The sequence below is a fragment of the Dermacentor variabilis genome, chromosome 7 (genome assembly GCF_050947875.1).
Source record: "Dermacentor variabilis isolate Ectoservices chromosome 7, ASM5094787v1, whole genome shotgun sequence".
NCBI classification, from domain to species: Eukaryota; Metazoa; Arthropoda; class Arachnida; order Ixodida; family Ixodidae; genus Dermacentor; species Dermacentor variabilis.
This window is the reverse complement of record NC_134574.1, coordinates 80,781,594-80,803,915: the sequence shown is the minus strand read 5'-3', so window position 1 is coordinate 80,803,915 and position 22,322 is coordinate 80,781,594. Positions and strand designations below refer to the sequence as shown.

General features: G+C 48.6%; 1 protein-coding gene across 10 annotated transcripts in view; it reads left to right on the top strand.

Moving 5' to 3' along the window:
* LOC142586868 (uncharacterized) overlaps positions 1–22,322 on the top strand; it is a 62,664-nt gene that overhangs the window by 23,221 nt on the left and 17,121 nt on the right. For 5 of the 10 annotated variants that reach the window (XR_012829265.1, XR_012829264.1, XR_012829266.1 and 2 more), the window contains one exon: positions 21,402–21,455. Coding sequence is in view for 4 of the 10 variants with exons in the window: in XM_075697743.1 (XP_075553858.1) it covers positions 21,402–21,455 (54 nt within the window). In the remaining 6 variants the exon portion in view is untranslated. Of the gene's footprint in view, positions 1–13,795; positions 13,940–15,843; positions 15,873–16,719; positions 16,855–21,401; positions 21,456–22,322 lie in introns of those variants that run through there. The other 5 variants (XR_012829268.1, XM_075697740.1, XR_012829263.1 and 2 more) reach the window with 4 other exon arrangements.

Genomic DNA, 22,322 nt, shown 5'->3' with positions numbered 1-22,322 from the left:
GCATAAGGGGCGCATGAAGATGTTTCGCCGTTGTACTTTATATGGAACATCACGGCGATGCCAACGGCAGCAGCAGAAATGACCCTCCCCACCTAAAACTGTCTCTTAGAAAGTTAGCACCCTTAGGGGCTTATCTTGTGGCCCAAAAATAATCATCTTCTCTTTCGACCGCATTTCCTTCCTTTAAAGCTGCGAGCCCGGTACTCCCAAGTCAGGAACGGCTCGCATGTTATCAGCGTGACATCGCATTCCTGATGCGTAATTAGCGAGCACTGAGGTTTCAAGAAAGGATACGCAAGCAAGGCAGATGTCGATGATTGTAGTGGGACAGGATAAGCCCCAAAGGGTGAAAACTATTTTAAGAGTGTGGAGGTGTCGATATTATCGTTATTGTAATAAAGAAGGGTGGAAATGAGAAAATAGCGATTACGTAGCCGGCGCTGGTACTTCTAATACGCTTGTCCTCCTGTTGTCGGGATTTGCAGGTATAAAGCCAACGTACGAATTAAAAGCCCTGAACGTCGGCGCCAGCAATGACGCACTAAGCTTTTAGCCACAACAAATTTTTAGTTAAATGGTAGAGGCGACTAAAAAAAACTTTTGGCAACCTTTTTTGCTCACGCGTAGCTCGTTTTAGACATGAGTGAGCTGTATGGTAGGGCTCAAGTGATGAGGAATTGGGGTTGGAAACGATGGAGCAGATCAAGTGAAGGGACGTACAAATAAAACCGCTGTGCTCTTAACTGTGCTTGGTGTTTTCATAGTCACTTTTGACCCCGATTACGAGCGCTACCTTCAACGGATCAGACCCAGACTCCAGGCGGCCACAGCTTCGTTCCTACTATCCCTGCAACCGGTGAGGTACCTGCTATGAGTATTATAAGATATACAGCTACCGTTATGCTACCACAGCTGTGGCTCGTCGATCCCACGTTATGGCTAACACAAGTTGAGAACAATTTCCGCAGTCATCGCGTCACGTCGGAGTTTCGTAAATATGAACTCCTGCTTGAAGCTTTCCCGCTACAGGTCATGGCGGAGATTCGCGGCATCCTCGTCCAGCCACACCAAGAAACGCCATATACCACAATCAGAAATGCTCTTATTCGTCGTCCCGTCCCGCCTGCGCTTCGGCGTGTTCAACAGCTCCTCAACAACGAAAAGCTCGGTGACCAACGTCCAATTAAGTTTCTACGTTACCTGCAACAACTAGTTAGTGAACAACAAGACTCCTTCGACGCAGCCGTATTACGCGAGTTTATTCAAAGTCTTCCAGCGAACGTACGCATGGCTCTCGTCAGAGCTAAGCATAAGCATTTTCATCTGCTCGTGGACATGAGCTGCTGTCCTCTGATAGATAACATCACGGGTCTGTCGGTCAACGATATTCTGTCGAACGCTACCGCTCTCAACCTTACTTTCCTCACACTGCCTACCTCACCGTATGCGGCAATGCTCGATGCGTTTCTGGAGATTACTACAAAGCCTGCGATGGATGAAACCCTAAGCACACTCTAAACCATTGTATTATTGCCACAGGCCCGCCCGTTCACTGCCACCCCCGCCGACTTGGTATTCATAAACTTCCAGTTGCCTGCAATGACTTCGAGCATATGTTGCAACTAAAAATAATTCGTCCACCATCAGCCTCGTGGTCGTCAGCGCTACACATGGTAGCTAAGAGGAACAGTGATTTATTGCCTTGTTATGATTGTCGTGCCCTGAATGCGGTTATTGTTCCCGACGAATACCCTCTACCCAGTATTTAGCATTGCACTGCCTTTTTAACCGACACAATATTGACACGTGTACTTATATTTATCGGGCGACCACGTTTCGCCGCTTAACTAATGCTATCGCGCAGCGCGGGACGCGCCTGATTGTATCCGAAGTTTCTGAAAAGTTATCGATGCTTCTATCCGCTGTCTGCTGTCGCTGAACCTTGTGTTATCTGATTTATTCGCCTGACGCGAATGGTGTAGAATTTTGTGGAAGGCACGCGGGTCTCAACTGTTAGTCTGGAACATTCGACGACTGCTACAACTAAAAGCGGACTAAAAGCGGACGCGCTTGAACCGCTGATCAGATTTTCGACGATCGCCGACCGTGTTCCCCGCTATCGTTGTGCTATAAGTGTAGTCTGTTTTTGTGGGCACAGGTTCGCCCAATAAAAGTTAGTTTTGTCTTTCACAGTATTGCTACTGTGTTTTTCAACGTCACCACCACGTTACATCTGGTGGAGGTGCTTGTGCGTTCATGTACCGAACGCCCCCGCAAAGCCGCGATCCAAGCCCGAAGCCCGAAGGCAAAACTAACATCCCCCAAGAACAGCGTGCTAGCCGCCGACTGCAAGGACTGTCCCCAGGGCACGGACTTCTACCTGAGACGAGCAGGAAGGTTGCCATCAAGTCCACTCCTATGGCAGCCCCAGCGTCCCCCATCGTGCTGCAGCAGCCCAGGGAGCCTCCGACGTTCCGCGCTTCAACATTCCAGGACCCAGAAACCTGGCTCGAGACGTATGAGACGGTCGCTGCATTTAACAGCTGGAACAGCGACGACAAACTGCGACAGGTCTTCTTCGCATTGGAAGACGCTGCCAGGACGTCGTTCGAGAACAGAGAAGCCACCTTAACGACCTGGGACCTTTTCCGAAGCGGCTTCCTGCAGACATTCACAAGCGTCGTACGCCGAGAACGAGCCCAAGCACTACTAGAAACCCGAGTCATCATCATCATCAGCCTGGTTACGCCCACTGCAGGGCAAAGGCCTCTCCCATACTTCTCCAACAACCCCGGTCATGTACTAATTGTGGCCATGCCATGCCTGCAAACTTCTTAACCTCATCCGCCCTCCTAACTTTATGCCGCCCCCTGCTACGCTTCCTGCTCAGTGGCTATGGTGTTGGGCTGCTGAGCACGAGGTCGCGGGATCGAATCCTGGCCACGGCGGACGCATTTCGATGGGGGCGAAATGCGAAAACACCCGTGTGCTTAGATTTAGGTGCACGTTAAAGAACCCCAGGGGGTCAAAATTTCCGGAGTCCTCCACTACGGCGTGCCTCATAATCAGAAAGTGGTTTTGGCACGTAAAACCCCAAATATTATTAATAATTATTATTGCTACGCTTCCCTTCCCTTGGGATCCAGTCCGTAACCCATAATGACCATCGGTTATCTTCCCTCCTCATTACATGTCCTGCCCATGCCCATTTCTTTTTCTTGATTTCAACTAAGATGTCATTAACTCGCGCTTGTTCCCTCACCCAATCTGCTCCTTTCTTATCTCTTAACGTTACACCTATCATTCTTCTTTCCATAGCTCGTTGCGTCGTCCTCAATTTGAGTAGAACCCTTTTCGTAAGTCTCCAGGTTTCTGCCCCGTAGGTGAGTACTGGTAAGACACAGCTATTATATACTTTTCTCTTGAGGGATAATGGCAACCTGCTGTTCATGATCTGAGAATTCCTGCCAAATGCACCCCAGCCCATTCTTATTCTTCTGATTATTTCCGTGTCATGATCCGGATCCGCCGTCACTACCTGCCCTAAGTAGATGTATTCCCTTACGACTTCCAGTGCCTCGCTGCCTATTGTAAATTGCTGTTCTCTTCCGAGACTGTTAAGCATTACTTTAGTTTTTTGCAGATTAATTTTTAGACCCACTCTTCTGCTTTGCCTCTCTAGGACATTGAGCATGTATTCCAATTGGTCCCCTGAGTTACTAAGCAAGGCAATATCATCAGCGAATCGCAAGTTACTAAGGATTTCTCCATTAACTTTTATCCCCAATTCTTCCCAATCCAGGCCTCTGAATACCTCCTGTAAACACGCTGTGAGTAGCATTGGAGATATCGTATCTCCCTGCCTGACGCCTTTCTTTATTGGGATTTTGTTGCTTGCTTTATGGAGGACTACGGTTGCTGTGGAGCCGCTATAAATATATTTCAGTATTTTTACATACGGCTCGTCTACACCCTGATTCTGTAATGCATCTATGACTGCTGAGGTTTCGACAGAATCAAACGCTTTCTCGTAATCAATGAAAGCTATATATAAGGGTTGGTTATATGCCGCACATTTCTCTATCACCTCATTGATAGTGTGAATATGATCTATTGTTGAGTAGCCTTTACGGAATCCTGCCTGGTCCTTTGCTTGACAGAAGTCTAAGGTGTTCCTGATTCTATTTACGATTACCTTAGTAAATAGTTTGTAGGCAACGGACAGTAAGCTGATCGGTCTATAATTTTTCAAGTCTTTGGCGTCCCCTTTCTTATGGATTAGGATTATGTTAGCGTTCTTCCAAGATTCCGGTACGCTCGAGGTCATGAGGCATTGCGTATACAGGGTGGCCAGTTTTCTCTAGAACAATCTGTCCACCATCCTTCAACAAATCTGTTGTTACCTGATCCACCCCAGCTGCCTTCCCCCTTTGCATATGTCTCAAGGCTTTCTTTAATTCTTCCGGCGTTACCTTTGGGATTTCGAATTCCTCTGGACTAATTTCTCTTCCGTTATCGTCGAGGGTGCCACTGGTACTGTATAAATCTCTATAGAAATCCTCAGCCATTTGAACTATCTCATCCATATTAGTAATGATATTGCCGGCTTTGTCTCTTAACGTATACATCTGATTCTTGCCAATTCCTAGTTTCTTCTTCACTGTTTTTAGGCTTCCTCCGTTCCTGAGAGCATGTTCAATTCTATCCATATTATACTTCCTTATGTCCGCTGTCTTACGCTTGTAGATTAACTTCGAAAGTTCTGCCAATTCTATTCTAGCTGTAGGGTTAGATGCTTTCATACATTGGCGTTTCTTGATCAGATCTTTCGTCTCCTGCGATAGTTTGCTGGTATCCTGCCTAACGGAGTTACCACCGACTTCCATTGCACACTCCTTAATGATGCCCAGAGATTGTCGTTCATTGCTTCAACACTAAGGTCCTCATCCAGAGTTAAAGCCGAATACCTGTTCTGTAGCTTGATCTGGAATTCCTCTATTTTCCCTCTTACCGCTAACTCATTAATCTAATGAGACCAATTAATCTAATCTAATTAAACTAATGAGACCACCGCGATTTTTACAGAAGAAATGTGCCGCCTATTCCGCCACGCCGACCCGCAAATGTCCGAGGAAAAGAAAGTCCACCTACTGATGCGTGGTGTAAAGGAGGAACTTTTCGCCGGAATGGTACGGAGCCGCCGGAGATCATCGACGAGATTCTTCGCGAGGCCACCAGCATGGAGAAGACACTGGAAATGCGGAACAGGCAATTCAACCACCGCACGAACTCGACAAACTACGCCAGAGTTGCGTCACTGGCCACCGACGACCTGCGCGAGACTATCCGAGAGGTCGTGCGGGAGGAACTACAGAAGCTGTTGCCTTCATCACAGCCTCAAGTGTCTTTGACTACGTGCGCGAGGAGCTCCAACAACAACTCGGAGTAGGCCCTGAATCGCCGCAGCCTCAGCCGCAAGCGATGACCTACGCCGCCGTCAAGGTCCCCCTCCACGACCGCGCCAGGGCACCGTAACGCCGCAATTCCGTCGACCACCACCGCCGCCGCCAGCACGCCCACCCGTCGCCCAGCGCAGCTACCCAAGGAAGACAGACGTTTGGCGCGCTCCTGACCACCACCCGCTCTGCTACCACTGCGGAGAAACGGGTCACGTCTATCAACGATGCCCATACCGGGAGATGGGACTGCGAGGTTTCGCCGTCAACGCTCGGCGCCCGCAGCAAGGCGAACGCCCTCGCGATATCACCGACTACGTCGCCGCTACTCAGTGGAGCTCTCGACGACCATCGCATTCACCATCACCAGGCCGCTACCTGTCGCCGCAGTGCCGACCATACACTGACTCAGCCCGGGGCCGGTCAGCAAGCCCATCTCCGGAAAACTGAAAGCAGCAACCGATGGAGGTGCGGTTGCTGTTCGTCGAAGTGACGAAGACCCTCAGCCGCCGACGAAGACACCTAAGAAACTACCTCGACGAGATAATGACACGCCGCCGTCCCGACGAAGCCTTGAAGCAAAGAATACGACGACGAAAGACGACCTGATGATGCGACGTTCCAGCTTCAGTTCAACACGACACAGCCGTGATCCGACGCAGAGACCTAACTGCAACGCCAGACAAAGAACCACCGACTCAACTTTTTTCTCGACGGCCACACAGTTACCGTCTTAGTGGACACAGGGGCTGATTACTCCGTCATGAGTGGACACATCGCCGCCCAGTTGAAGAAAGTTAAGACTGCATGGGAAGGCCCTCAAATTCGCACCGCTGGAGGACACCTCATAACGCCGACTGGAATGTGCACGGCAAGAATTACCATTCACGACCGGACTTACCCTGCCACCTTCCTTATCCTCCAACAGTGTTCACGAGACGTCATTCTAGACATGGAGTTTCTAAACGAACACGGCGCAATCATCGACCTGAAGTCGAAGTCCATAACACTGTCGGAAGATCAAGTGATACCGCCGGAGAGCCTTCCTTGTCACCGCGCCTTGAGTGTGCTCGAAGATCAAGTGAGCATCCCGCCTCGCTCCAGCATGGTTATTTCGGTCGGCACCGAAACACCTGCTGACGTAGAAGGCGTCATCAAAGGCGACCAACGTCTACTGCTCGATCGCGAAATTTGCGTCGCAAGAGGAATCGCTCGACTGCACGGAGGAAACACGAAAGTGTTGCTGACAAACTTCAGCCAGGAATTCAAGCACATCAACAAGGGCACGACGATGGCATACATCGAGGAAATTCAGGAAGCCAGCAATGCGTTCGTCCTATCGGATTCTGTCACATCTACCCCGACGACCGTAGTTCCCGAACCAGACTTCGACATAAATCCAAGTCTCCCCATGACTAAGCAACAACAACTCAGAAGTTTACTTCGACGATACAAAGAGTGCTTTTCGACGTCATCAAGGATTCGACAAACAACAGCCGCGAAGCATCGCATAATAACCGAAGAGTGTGCTCGACCACTCCGCCAGAGCCCTTATCGAGTTTCTACGCGAGAACGTGAGGCTATAAGGCACCAAGTCGACGAAATGCTGCGCGACGACATCATCCAGCCGTCAAAAAGCCCGTGGGCATCTCCTGTAGTCTTGGTGAAGAAAAAGGACGGAACCCTACGTTTCTGCGTCGATTATCGTCGTCTGAACAAGATCACCGATGAAAGACGTATACCCCCTCCCACGAATAGACGACGCATTGGATCGGCTCTGCAACGCTAAATACTTCTCGTCGATGGACCTCAAGTCTGGCTATTGGCAAATAGAAGTCGACGAAAGAGATCGCGAAAAGACCGCCTTCATCACCCCAGACGGCCTCTACGAGTTCAAGGTTATGCCATTCGGACTGTGCTGGGCGCCTGCAACGTTCCAGCGCGTGATGGACACGGTTTTAGAAGGACTGAAGTGGCAGACCTGTCCCGTTTACTTGGATGACGTCGTCGTCTACGCCGGAAATCTCGACGATCACCTCAGGCGGCTTGCGACTGTAGTAGAGGTCATCAAGTCATCAGGGCTCACTCTGAATTCGGAAAAGTGCCGCTTCGCTTACGATGAGCTTCTGTTCCTAGGCCACGTAATCAGCAAATCTGGTGTCCATCCAGACCCGCATAAGACAGCTACCATCGCACAGTTCCCGCAACCCATCGACAAGAAGGCAGTGTGGAGATTCCTTGGCATGTGTGCCTACTATAGGCGCTTTGTCAAGGACTTTTCAAGCATCGCTGAGCCGTTGACACGTCTAACTAAATGTGATGTTGAGTTCAAGTGGGAAACGCCGCAGGCAGACGCATTTGGAGAACTCAAACGACGCATGCAGTCGCCGCCGGTACTTGCGCACTTCGACGAGCACGCCGATACAGGAATCCATACTGACTCCAGTAGCCTAGGCCTCGGTGCCGTTCTAGTCCAGAGGAGAAACGGAGTCGAACAGGTGATAGCTTACGCTAGCCCGTCGCTGTCAAAAGGGGAAGGGAACTATTCTACGACCGACAAGGAATGCCTCGCCATCGTTTGGGCTACAGCTAAATTTCGCCCTTATCTTTATGGCAGGCCATTCAAAGTCGTCAGCGACCATCACGCGTTGTGTTGGCTAGCGAATATAAAGGATACTTCAGCACGACTGGCGTGGTGCAGCCTTAGACTACAAGAATACGACATCACTGTAACATACAAGTCCGGACGAAAACACTCCGATGCCGATTGCCTATCACGCGCCCCCATTGACCCGCCACCGCAAGATGACGAGAATGACGACGCCTTCCTTTGAATGATAAGCGCGGAAGACTTCGCTGAACAGCAACGGGCAGACCCGGAGCTGAAAGGCCTAGTCGAATATTTGGAACGGCACACCGACGTTGTGCCCAGGGCATTTAAGGGCGGATTATCCTCCTTCACACTTCAAAACAATCTACTCGTGAAGAACTTCTCGCCAGTCCGAGCCAACTACCTTCTTGTCGTTCCATCGGCGCTGCGTCCAGAGTACTGCGCGCCCTACATGACGATCCGACCTCCGGGATCCTCGGCTTCAACCGGACGCTATCGAGGATACAAAAAGGTATTACTGGCCGCGCCTAACCGCCGATGTCGCCCGTTACGTCAAGACGACGCAAGACACCACCGACGCAACGACGCAAGACACCACCGACAAGGCCAGCTGCATTACTACAGCCGGTTAAGCCTCCTTAGCGACCTTTTCAGCAGATCGGGATGGACTTGCTGGGACCGTTTCCGACATCAACTTGCGGAAAGAAGTGGATCGTCGTGGCGACGGACTATCTCACCCGCTTCGCTGAAACTAAAGCTCTACCGAAAGGCAGCACAGCCGAAGTGGGGAAATTTTTCGTCGAGAACATCCTGCTGCGACATGGTGCTCCAGAAGTCTTCATCACCGACAGAGGAACGGCTTTTTCTGCAGAGCTCACCCAAGCCATTCTGCAATACAGTCAGACAAGGCACAGGAGGACAACAGCCTACCACCCACAGACAAATGGTCTTACGGAGCGCCTGGACAAGACCCTCGCCGACATGCTAGCAATGTACGTTGACGTCAAACACAAGACCTGGGATGCCGTCCTGCCGTAAGTAACATTCGCTTACAACACGGCGGTGCAAGAAGCAACACATATCACGCCGTTTAAGCTTGTTTACGGCAGGAACCCGACGACGACGCTCGACGCCATGCTACCGCACGTGACTGACGATGAGAGCCTTGACGTCGCTACCTATCTACAGCGCTCCGAAGAAGCCTGACAGCTCGACCGCCTGCGGATCAAGAACCAGCAGCGTACGGACAGCCGACACTACAACCTGCGACGACACTTCGTCGAGTACTAGCTCGGCGACCGTGTTTGGGTGTGGACCCCTATACGCCGACGAGGACTGAGTGAGGAACTATTGCGACGCTATTTCGGACCCTACAAGGTCATCCGACGTATTGGCGCACTGGACTATGAGGTCGTGCCAGACGGCACTTCGCATTTACAGCGGCGCCGCGCACGACCTGAAGTGGTCCAGGTGGGGCGTCTTAAACACTTTTACGGACGCTGACCAACTTTTCTTATTTTGTTTTCTTTGCTATGAGTGCTTCTTTATTACTTTCGTTTGTTTGCAGCATCGTGTCGATGCTTTTTAAGAGGGGGGTATTGACACGTGTACTTGTATTTATCGGGCGATCACGTTTCGCCGCTTAACTAATGCTATCGCGCAGCGCGGGACGCGCCTGAATGTATCCGAAGTTTCTGGAAAAGTATCGATGCTTCTATCCGCTGTCTGTTGTCGCTGAACCTTGTGTTATCTGATTTATTCGCCTGACGCGAACGGTGTAGAATTTTGTGGAAGGCAAGCGGGTCCCAACAATTAGTCTGGAACATTCGACGACTGCTGTGTAAAAGCCGACGCGCTTGACCCGCTGATCAGATTTTCGACGATCGCCGACCGCGTTCGCCGCTATCGTTGTGCTATAAGTGTAGCCTGTTTTTGTGGGCACAGGTTCGCCCAATAAAAGTTAGTTTTGTCTTTCACAGTATTGCTACTCTGTTTTTCAACGTCACCACCACGTGACAATATATTCGAAAATAAATCTTGTGAAAGCTTATCACCAGATCCCCGTTGAGCCTGCCGACATTCCAGAAACTGCTGTAACTGCCCCAGTTGACCTTTTTGTGTATTTACGCATGCCTTTCAGTTCTGTATAACGCAGCTCAAACCTTTCAGCGTTCTATAGACGAAGTGACCCGAGGCTTGCCGTTTTGTTTCGCCTACATAGACGATCTCCTCGTCGCCAGCAGTGATGCTGAAACCCACAAAGCGCATCTACGTCAATCTTTCACTCGACTTCGTGATTACGATCTCGTTATTATTAGTGCTGACAAGTGTCAGTTTAGGGTTCCGGCGATTAATTTTTTTGGAGATCACATCACCAATCATGGCGCCACTCCGCTGCCTCACAAGGTTCAGACCATCATCAGCCACCCGCCATCAAAGTACGGAGGTAGCCCTCGTGACGTTTTCTCGGACTCATCAATTTTTATAGCTGTTTCATCCCTGCTTGCTCTAAGTTGGAGCACCCGCTTGATGCACTACTTACCATTTCGAAAGCTCAGTCTGCCGCACTTCCTTGGAACCCGGTCACTGATCAAGCTTTCGCCGCCGTTAAGATGGAACTTGCACAGCCCACCATCCTGTATCACTCTTCAAAGACAGCTCCCACTAGCCTTAATGGTGGACGCTTCTTTGGAAGCCGTGGGATTCGCTCCTCATCAGTGTAATAATGGTGCACGCGCGCCCATCTCCTTCTTTTTCCGCAAGTTACGCAACACTGATTGCCGATTTAGTACTTTCGGACGAGGGCTCCTCGCGGACTACCTCGCAGTGAAGCATTTCAGGTAATTCCTTGAAGGGCGAGAATTTATAATTCTTACCGACTACAAACCACCTATTTCGGCTTTGCGTTCCTCCAGTGCCACCCATACTCGTAGAGAGCTCCGGCATTTTGCTGCTATTGGCTAATTCACGAGAGACATACGCTAGGTCAAAGGCAGACTTAACAGGGCAGGGGACGCTCTTAGTCGTATTACCATCAACGCCACGACAAGTTCTGTCCATCTTTCCTTGTTTTCACTGACGGTGGCTCAGGCATATGGCGATGAACTTCCGTGACTCTGATCTTCTGCATCCCTCCATTTGGAGCACGTGAACTTTTCCGACCACGACGTCGCACTCTGACGCGACGTTTCACCTAACAGTACCCTCATTTATGCTCTTGCTCCTTCTCGTGCTGTTTCTGATGCACTGCACTCAATCTGCCATCCAGGCGTACGTGCCACACAATACCTTGTCACCGAAAGTTACGTTTGGCCCTGCATACGCCCCGATATACGAGACTAGGTCTGCACTTGTACAGCATATTAAAGTATCAAGGTACAACGACACGCCAAGCCTCCATTGGACAAATTTCATGTCCCCGATGCACGTTTCGACACCATTCATATGGACATTGTTGGACCTTTCCCACCATGCCGTTTGTAAACGAATTCGCTTGCGTGTATCGATAGGTACACACAATGACCTGAAGCAGCTCCAATGCTTCAGATAACGACGAAGACAGTCGCGCAAATTCTTCTGTCTACCTGGATTAGCCGTTTTGGTGTGCCGTTAGCGGTGACCACTGATCGAGGCAGACAGATTGAGTCGGCACTTTTCATATTTGTAACATCCCTCCTTGGTTGTGCGCGCATTCGCAGAAATGCTTACTATCCTGCATCGAAAGGCATCGTCGAGAGGCTACTTCCACACTTCAAAACTGCAGTGGCCGCTCAGCCTCACGCAGAGGATTGGTTATTGCACTTTTCAATCGAGCTGTTTGGCCTTCGGTGAACACTCCGACCACAACTCGCCTGCTATGTAGCTGAAGGGATTTACGGCTACACCCTCCGTTTGCCCGGTAACCCTGTGAACCCCACATCTACGCCGAATGTTTCTTATCCATCTTCTTTCGTCCAGCGTCTGCGCATTTTCATGCACAACTTGCGTTCCATCGCCAACCTCTGCTCCCACGAATAAGCACCTTTTCCTACCCTCATACCTGCAAACATCCTCACACGTCTTTTTTTTTTTTTTCATGTTGACACGCCTCGCCGTTTTCTTCAGCCCCGCTACGACGGTCATTTCCCCTTCAAGGAACGTTCTCAACATATTTCACAATATTGTGCAATGGTTGTGAAGACACAGTTGCTACCGCAAGGATCAAACCGGCTCCCATTATCAATGTTTTTTTTTTTTCAAAGGATGTAGCGCCAACAGAGACAGCACACCAATGAAGAAACAACAATGACAAGACAAGGCGCTACTTGCAACTGTTTGCAGTTGCAAGTAGCGCCTTCACGTCTTCAACGTCCGCATTAACATGTTCAGTGCTGCCTCTTTTTCGGCCCTCTCTCTCCATGGCTATATATTCAGCCGCTTTTGACCACAAAAACAGTTGTAAATACCGCCTTGTCTTGCCATTGTTGTTTCTTCATTGGTGTGCTCTCTCTATTGGCGCTTCATCTTTTGAACCAACTAGCCGCTAAACGTGTTCCACTACCGTTATCAATACCTCCCTCTCACCGCCTCTTCAAGTGACCACGGCCACTTGTCCACAGGAAGGTGGGGGGAGCACCTGTGGTAAACTTTTCCTCTTTTTATGGAGCGTCGCTGGTTTTCGACATGAGCGAGTAGTGGGGTACGGCTTAAGAGATGAGGAAGAAGAGTTTGAAACGATGAAGTAGATGAAGGGAAGGGGCGTACAAATCAAACCGCTCTGCTCTTAACTGTGCTTCCTGGTTCCGAAACCATAAGTGGTGTGGGTGACAGAAGTCGCATAATGACACTTCAGGGGTTAGGGGGGGGGGGAGAGGGGAGTAGGCTTCGGCATCGCCGGAGGGGGCAGGCTCTGCCTCCGCCCCCTGAGAAATTGGAGGGCACGGGCCCCGAAGTCGGGGCCTATGGCGTGCGTGACACGAGCAGGTTGCGATCACGAGGTCGAGTCAATGATAGAATGACGGCGAAAGTGTTCGCATGGCGACTATGACGAGGGCTTGATGACGTCAGCAGGAGGTAAGTGACGGTGGTGACCGTGTCGTTATGACCACTGTGAAAATGGTTTGATGAGGACGGCGCCATTGTTGGCAGATTATTGCAAAATATATCGTATTAACAATTTTTTTTTCAAAAATGGTCAAAGTTGCACCTCGTAGGCAAGGGGTTAAGTTAATATGCTGGATTGTGCCATAATCCTCTCTACCTAAAACCATGCCTTGATAACAAACTGCGTTTATTCCAGGGTGAATAAATTTCGTAGGTTTCCAAGGTATGGACGTTTTACCTTATGAGGAACGATTCCCCCAAAATAAACCGATGATAGTAATTTAGCACGAGGCTCTTTTAAGGGGAAGTTTCGATTTTTGTTAAGCAGATGCTCTCTCTTACACTATGAATTTTAGCGCTGTGAAGTTACTGGAGTCATGATGTTGTGCAGATCAAAGCCCCAGTAAATGAATTTATATTTTCTTTGGTACATAAATTTAGAAGCGATGTTAAAGCCCCTTCGCTCATAGGAAGCGAAACTACAAGTCAACAACTTTCCGAGCAGTCAAGATTGATGCGAAATCAGGATAAATTGCGCCATCGATCAAATGCAAGCTGAAGTATTGGATCTGAATTAAAATACGCAAGAAAAATTCTTGGCGATCACAGACGCTTCTCCAGGATATAAATCCTACAGCAGAAGGAGAGCTTCTCATATTACTGTAGTTTCGAAGCTGTGTTTAACGATTGACGGAGGAAAATGCCTTTTCAATTGCCGGCTCTTCTTGTACTCGTCATAGGTAGTTTTGGCTGCGGGAGCGAGAACCTAACCGAAGATGTGTTTATGCAGGTTTGTTCCTTTTTCGATTGGGTTCAATATAATGCACCGAAAATGCACTAATCCGTGGGTTTTCTTGAATGACACATTTGTTTAAACAGATTTGTTTCTGTGCGTGGGTGCTTGTGTGAGTACGAGTGTATTTCGTTGTTCCGAAAACGTCGCTAGCACATGCGCTCCTATTGAGTATATTTGAGGGAAAACGTGTGGTATTGAGCCAGCTTCAAAATATCATCTTGTGTGTCAGCATTCGCCTGCCAAATTGGTTGCTGCGGTAGGTTACGGCTAGAGGAGCTCGTGCATTGTGCGCTCGATTTCAACACGCATCTTCTACACTTTAGTTTAGGCAAGTGTTGACGTGCTTGAGCAACGCAAGCATGCAAGTGAACCTCGAAAAGTGCCTGTTCGCCGTGCGGTAGCTTATGATTCTAGGTCACGTCGTTTCCCAAGACGGAATTCCTCCCGACCTGTCAGAACTTCACGCTGTGGCAGAATTTCCAAAACGTAAGACACTCAAAGAACTCCGAGCCTTCATCGGCCTCTGTTCTTACTTCAGACGCTCTCTTCGTAATTTTGCCTCGATTATATCGCCTCTGAGACGACTCCCACGTGGTGTCCACGACCTGTGCTCATAGTCTCCATCATGCGACACCACGTTCGTGACCTCACGTCGTATCCTCAGGTCTCCGCCGGGACCACTTCGATAAAACCGCACCACCGCCGCTAAAGTGCATGGCGATACCAGCGGTATTGGTCTTGGCGCTGTCCGTCCGCAACGCAAACCTGGCTACTCTGAGTACGGCGTTGCTTACACCTGTCGTGCACAGACCAAAGTGGAACGTTCAGACCACAGACCAAAGTGGACCAAACTACGTTCCTTTGTTTTTTTTTTCTTTGACAGTGACGCAAGGAAACGTTTGACGGCTGTGTGAATAAGGCGTAACAGAATAGCTAAAGTTCTTCGCAGAGATGAAATGGACACGTAGCAGCTCTCCCGAAGCATGCTGCGGACATCAGTAACGGTGTTTGATGATGGCGGCACGAACTATCGTCTACCTTCTCCGATAAAACGCTGCGATCGCTTAGCGCTATAGTGTTGCGCTGCTAAGCACTACGTCGTGGGTTTGAATCCCGGCCGCCACACTATGGCGGCGAAATGCAAAAACTCCCATGCCCCGTGCACTAAGGGCACGCTAAAGATCTCCAGGTAGTCAAAAATAATCTGGATTCCCCCACTACGGCGTGCTTCGTCGGCACGTAAAGCCCCATAATATATTTATTAACCAACGAATGCACGTCAGTCAACGCCGAATAATCGCACATTTTACCTCGATTGCACAAGGTTAGGGACCCCGCGTGTACTTTGATGGTTCTTGGAGGCCTTGCACCTGAACGCTGGCGTTCCATAGCATACTACGAAAACACTAATGCACTGCACCAGAGAGATGGATTCAAAACTTGAACGAGTAACGATACAAGTGGAACCTCACGCTATTTGGGAGGGCACTCATCTTACTCGATCTACCAACGAAAGCAGCCAAATGCAAATGCCTGCACACACCAAAAAGTTTCCGCGTCCACTTGTGGCTGCACGACCTAACGGAACCTTCAAGGCGCAACACCTCCCTCATCCGCGTCGTTTTTATGCGGGTGCAGTTAAGGTAGACAGGTTATTACACTAGCTTAAAGTGGGTGCCCCGCCATACTCGAAACCACGGCAACGAGCAGGCACACGAGCTGCCGTGCGAGGCACAACTCATTCTAGGGACGAACAACTAATCCATTCGTCCGCGCATACTCAGCAGCAAGGCCCAGCAAAGGAACGGTGGCACCGCCAGAAACACCGCCAACACCACCTCTTGGCTACCATTCCTTTTTCAGACGGCCCTCTTACAAGAGGACTATCTGGAAGGGCACAAGCACTTATAGACAATTCAAGAGCAGGGTACGTAATACTAAACGACATCATCCCTTAAGGCAGTGAACGAAAGCGGACTGAATCCGACAACCTGCTATTACTTCCGCAAATGAAATGTTATGTGTGCGCAAGGGAGCTAACTCCAAATGTACATCAAATTGTGTGCGAATATGAAGGCCTCAAGGTATTGCAGAACTTGTATCAACCTAAGGAGGTGACACCGTTTAAGGATTGTCTGTGATCGTGCGCTAATGTGAGAGAGCTTCGTGCGCGAAGCTTTGCGCGTGGGAAGGATTTGTCCTGTATCTAAGCACCCAGAATTAATCACATATATGTATATATATGTGATTATATATATAAATATATATATATATATATATATATATAGCAAACGCTCAGGAAAAGTAGCGCCTACGTATGCACTCTGTGCTGTTTTAAATCGTCATGCTGCTAGTTGAAAAAAAAGACGAAATAGAAATTTCTGTAGATTCGCTGTTTGCGTATAAAATCACAGCACTGGTTAAGGCCCTTACACTTTCACCACAACGCGCTGCTGGCGGCATGACATTTATTCCATTGTTCATTGTTTGTAAGAGCATATAAAGAATCAACTTGCCTTCATTATAGGTGTTGAAAAATGGAACGCTTTATTTTGTGCTCAGCAGCGCCAAACTGGTTCCTTATGTTGGCAATTAAGTTTATCCATTGAAATGTTTGTTCCACCACATCAGTTGCATGCCGCAGATCATCAAAAGCGTACTGCTACACAACAAAACAACTTTAAATGCCTCACTGAGTCTGCAGAATCTGGACTGCACGCGACGTTTCTCTGCAGAAATGTCGGATGCGAGAACATTCAATATTTCCTTTCTAGGATACTCGCAAAGCACCTGCCCAGCAACATCAAAATACGCCTGGTGTAAAATTTTACACTGAAAAACAAGGAATGGGGTTATCCCACCACATGAGGGCACACTGACCCGAAGACAAATACCCAGTCCTGCGCATCCCGACGCGTCTTCTCTCCCACATTACAAAGATTATACAAACTTGCCACACAGGTATGAACAACTAGTCTTTAAAACTGTGTGTTACACGTTTGAAATATCATTTTATGAGTGACTTCGGTTTCGATGCTTTCTCTTGTCGTGCACAATAGTGCACACGGCGCCTGAGGGACATAAACTACTGGAGCGAAAGAAATTTGGGCCATTGTAAGGGCATTAGTTGGAGAAGTATGACAGAGGCCTTTGCCCTGCAGTGGGCGTAACCAGGATGATGATGATGATGATGACGAAGGCCATTGCTAAATTCTAAGATTAAATTATCCCTTAACTCATCGCCGAACACGTCATGAATGTATTTCATGCTTCTGCAGAAAATTCGGAAAGTGGGGCGTTGTCGCAGATCAAAGCCTCAAATATCCAAAATTAGACTCAATAAATCAGACCACCACAGTTTAATATGGCGAAGACAAGTCTTACATATAATAAACGAGATTTCTTGCCTTTCTATTAAAATATCATTTTGCATGGAGTCACCTCCGATGACATGATCTGTTGAGTGATTAGTTTTGTTTCCAGCGAAGTTTCTTAAGGATCCTTCAGGTCGCTTGCATTTCGTTGCATCTCAAGGTTCCTTTTATTTGCACAAGTCTTAAAGACGTAGTGGTTGAGGACAAAAGGCTAGAGTTGTATCGTAGTATAACCGCAAGTGGGCATAACTCACGAAACAACAAAAATCTGTTAGCGACCCTAATCTTTGATTTAGGTGTCTCTTATTGGCACTCGCATCTTGACGTTGGTGCTCCTTAGGTTAGGCGAGCGAACGTCTTTTACCTGGCACCATATGCGGGCAAGAAACGAGGGAGGGTGAGGAGGAAGCGCTGGGACCGCCACCTGGCGGGGCGTAGCCCCCTAGTGGGCGGGGAACGAAGCGCACCTTCCCCAGCCTCTCCGGTGCTGACGTCAGAGGATGTAACGAGTGCGCGCGCGCAGCTGTTGGGAGCAAGCGAGCGAGCGAGCAGGTGAGCATCGGGAGAGGAGAAGCGAGAGAGGAAGGGATGACGTCACATCCGCTCTGCTAGGCAGATGTTCAGCCTATTCCAGGCAAGTGCTTTCCATTAATTAACGGGTTAAATATCACGAACATCACGAATTTCGACCCCGGTCATCTCAGGAGGTGAACCGGAAGTGCTGCGCAGGAAACCAGTGTCACTCGATGCTCGTGCTACTAAAAAAAGAAGTTATAAATGAAATATTTAATAAGATGATGAGATAGGCTGAAACAACGACTACTTCAACAATGCGCACCCGCGAATGATGGAGATCTCAGAATTGCGGGCTACACAGCAAATAGTGCAAAAGTCACTTGTCGCCGAAACCTTGGCGTTAAGATGGATTTGTGTGCTTCGAGCTCACAAGGCTGAGCGTCTGCGAATTAAACACTTATGATGACGACAAGTCGACAAAGGTAGCAGGTGGAATGTGTGACACTTTCGCACACGCTGTATGTTCACATGAACGTACGGCATCGCAAAATGCAGAGAACAGCCGGATCGCCTCTCGAACGATGTCTGTTGCTATGCGCTGAACAATTTGTCTATAGTGTTATGATCGATATTTAAAGCGCTAGGGAACACAAAACATAATAGCAGTTTCACCAATGAGGCAAAGCATTGACATCGATAGTGTGGTAGGAAGGACGACAAATCCACCACATTTGCGTGAGTCTGCGGCAATCGAAACTGTAACATTAGATTGCTTAAACGTAGGCTTGCGAATGCCATGATCAGTGAATTGGCAGGAATCGAGCCACCGCGACGGCAGGCATGCGCGCTGCATAATGGGAGCTGTAATGTGCGAGTGCACCAGTGACCCATTGTTGGGCGTATTTGTTTGCGCACCTAATGGAACGCTTCTTAGGCGGCACAGCGATACCAATAACGAGGCCAGTGCGCTTGACTACCGCGATTTTTAGGATCTTGGTGACATGTAATTTTTATTGCGGTTAGCATTCTTAGCGAAATTCCTCCACTTTGACAAGTTGCTGCTGTCTGCTACCTAGCCCCTAAAACGTCACTGTCGCTCTGCCATCGCTTTTGGGCACATAAAGAGAAAGCGCTTTGCGCATTGTGCGCTTATTCCCTTTCTTTGAAGCTTATTGAAAGTGTACTTGTTGATCTCTCTCCTGTGACCGTTTTTCACCGGCTAACAAATGTTAAACGTTATCGTTCGGCCAAGGATGCACTTGCATATATCAGAAAATGCTTGATTGTTGTAGTCGATCTTATCTCTAGGGTGTGTTTCGCAGAACCTTGTGTAATCATAGGGAGTGTGCGACTTCAGTAGTGGAGTACATTCAAGAACTTACGCGAGTACTATTTATAACGCTGGAAGGTTCGATGAGTACATTGCCAGGAGGGGGGGGGGGACTTTACTATGGCTGGCTTACGTCCGTATAGGTGACAGCAATGTGTGCGCCGATCCCGAAGATTGTACTATGCTGGGCTGACCAGCGGCTGAGGGGAAGCAGGCTTGAAGAATTCCGCCAGCTTCCATAAATGAGTTTAATATCTTGGGTACAGATACAAGCACATGAATCGGCATTGTAGGAGATACACTACATAAATACTTCAAAGTGCGCTTACAGTAGAGAGTTCGCATTCATGCACTTTATTTGTGTTAAATCCTGTTTGAAGAATAACGAGAGGGGGTAAGAGTGTGGCGACAGCGCCTGTGCACGTGGCCTGTGCTTCTGTGGTTATAACGTTACGCGTGTCGGAGGGGACGGTGCGGCTACAGCAGCGGTAGCGGAAGATGTGTGGGAGGTACGGTGACCGTGGCGGCGCTTGTGTCTGCGTAGTGTGGTACCGTATTCAAAAATGTATGATATCATGAAGTACACAGTCCATGTATGCAGCCTAAACATCTTCGCTGGTAATCCGTCCCCATATGAAGGTTGTAGCCACGCGAATGTTGTTCGATGATTGGCGACTGTGCTCGCCACTGTCGTTGTGCGTTGAGTGTCGCTTGCTTTTAAGGGCACAAGTTCGCCCATCACATAGTAAGTTTCTGATACCTAATTTGTGTTACTGCGTTCTTCACCGTCCCTATGGAGGCATAATAGTTCATTTTTAGTCTGACTACCATATTCTAAAAAAGAGCTATGGCGCTATAACGTAAAGCTATTTCAAACTTTTCTATTTCAATTCTGCAATCAGCCCTCCACGATTGGTAAAAAAATTTTGGAGCTACCACCCATACGCCTGTCTGTCACGCGACTTCGTGAAATCACATGAATAGACCGAACGAAAAAAAATAATAATTTGCGATTCGACGCCTTTCTTGTCATTAGCGAAAAAAGCGGTGTTTGACCAATTGCTATTGGTCAAACTTTTTCGGGCTGCACAAACTTTGCGTTTCTCTCATGCAACATCGCAAGACCGCGAAAACTCACAGCCTCAAAGTCACGTGTACACGTTAAAGACGCATAAATATGCCGAAAAAAATTGAAACTTTTTCTAAATAGCCGGGCACTGCCCCGTTCCGAAAAGATGACGACTGCTCGCCGTTCGCTGTGGCAGTGGCTACTCGGAGCTGCCGCCGAGTGTGGATTGATTTGCGTATAATAAAAGATTTTGCGTGGCCGTATAACGTTATCGAGATTTTTCAGCACGTATACGACATTGCCATGTCAACTCTGCTTTGCTGAGCGTCCATTTTAGCGGCATTTTTAACCTTCCGTTGCACGCCTCCGTGATTTTCGACCAGTCACAGAAAGCTAAGTAAGGGGAAGTGGACCAATCGCAGACGACGGCACCGCCCTCCTCATCAGATTATCTGCATTCACTGTGCTGTCTCAGCCCCATCGACACTCTCTCAGCTTGAGCGTACTCCTGGCCTCTTCTCAGCCAGTTAGATACGAGAAACTACTCAATATAGGCAATGCCATTCGCTTTGAAAGCAAACGAAAGTGACATCCAATAGACGAGATGGGCAGTTGATTGGGCTTTTGCAACAACGCTGCTGGTTACCAGCCGATGTTAGCTACGGTGCTTACGTAAATTTGATATGAGGAGATTGGAATCAAAAGAGATTGGAATAGTTTTACGTTATAGGGCCCTTACTCATGAATGGACCGTCATTGATTGGCACTGTTTTAAGGTTCATTCGCCTTTGTAGTCTTTATCGTGTTGCGCACACGTCGCACGTGTCGTTCTCAAGCAAAAACACAGAAAGATATGTAACTAAGTTGATCATCTTTAGGATTTTTAGTGATTAGTATTCACTTTCTAAATGGATAGCTCTTTCAACGCCGAGTGGATTGTTTCATTATATACTCGAACGTTCTAGAAACACAGGTTTTCCTACTATTGAAATCTAGTATTCCTTAATAAACAGATCCTAGGTAGGCCTGCCATTCATGTTAGTTCTATTCTATTACCGTTGACCTGCTCTAATACTGGCAGTGCACAGACTGCTGATTCGCGCTTAAACTTCCATCGCAAAGCGAAGTCCATGCAAGAAAATATTGAATTGCCTACCGCATTTACAGCGGACACCCCTGTCCTGATATTATCTGTACTATCAAGGGGAAGGACACGATCCGGTGAGCCTTTGCAATATATTCACCTGTTTAAAGAAACATTATATGCATCCCTGGTAACGTTATCACACTTTAGGGTGAAATTGCAGCTCAGAACCCGTATAGCTTCTTGCTCTATATTTGCATGCAGTAGTCACCATGGATGTCTAGTCACTGACTCTGAGTATAGTGACAAGGATTCGGCTGCAGATAATAAGTGATGAGAAATCCAGGGGGCTTAGAGCCATTCGATTTCCTTCCGCTGTTTCGTGCGTTACTGCCGGCAGTTCCAATTGCACAAACTGGCTCCCCCGGTAATATCTTATCGGTGGCAACCAATCACTGTTAAGCAAGCAGTGATTGTAGCGAAAAAGGAAAACTTGCCGACGGTTATGATACTCCCTAGTGCTAAATTTGAGCGCAGTTCTATACACGTTTTTATTTCGCGATATATTGGCTAACGCAAGCAATCTGTTTCGTGTGGAACGTTTCAAACGGAGTGAAGTGAGGCGCGACTGCTTCGCTAATCGGGAGATCACGAGAGACAGCGTGCGGGTGACGCGGGGGCGCGTTCGACTGCAGCTGCCGCAGATAGACCTCCACTCATGTAGCGATTCGTTTGCATGAAGAGGACGCGTGCTACTCTGGAGCCATCTCGTAGCCATCATCGTCGCAAAGCTCGTCTTGCGCGACACTACACTTCTCAAGCGTTCGCCATGCCATCCTTCTCTGCTTTCTTCCTCGCGCTCTCTTCGCTATCGCCGTCTACCATATCCCGCTGCGCTCTGCGTTCGCTTTCATCCTTCGCTGCGCTCATTAGACAGTTTTAGTACTGCGTACATAGCGTACGCAACGGCGTTGCGTACGTAAGATCGCTGCGTTCTGCAAACT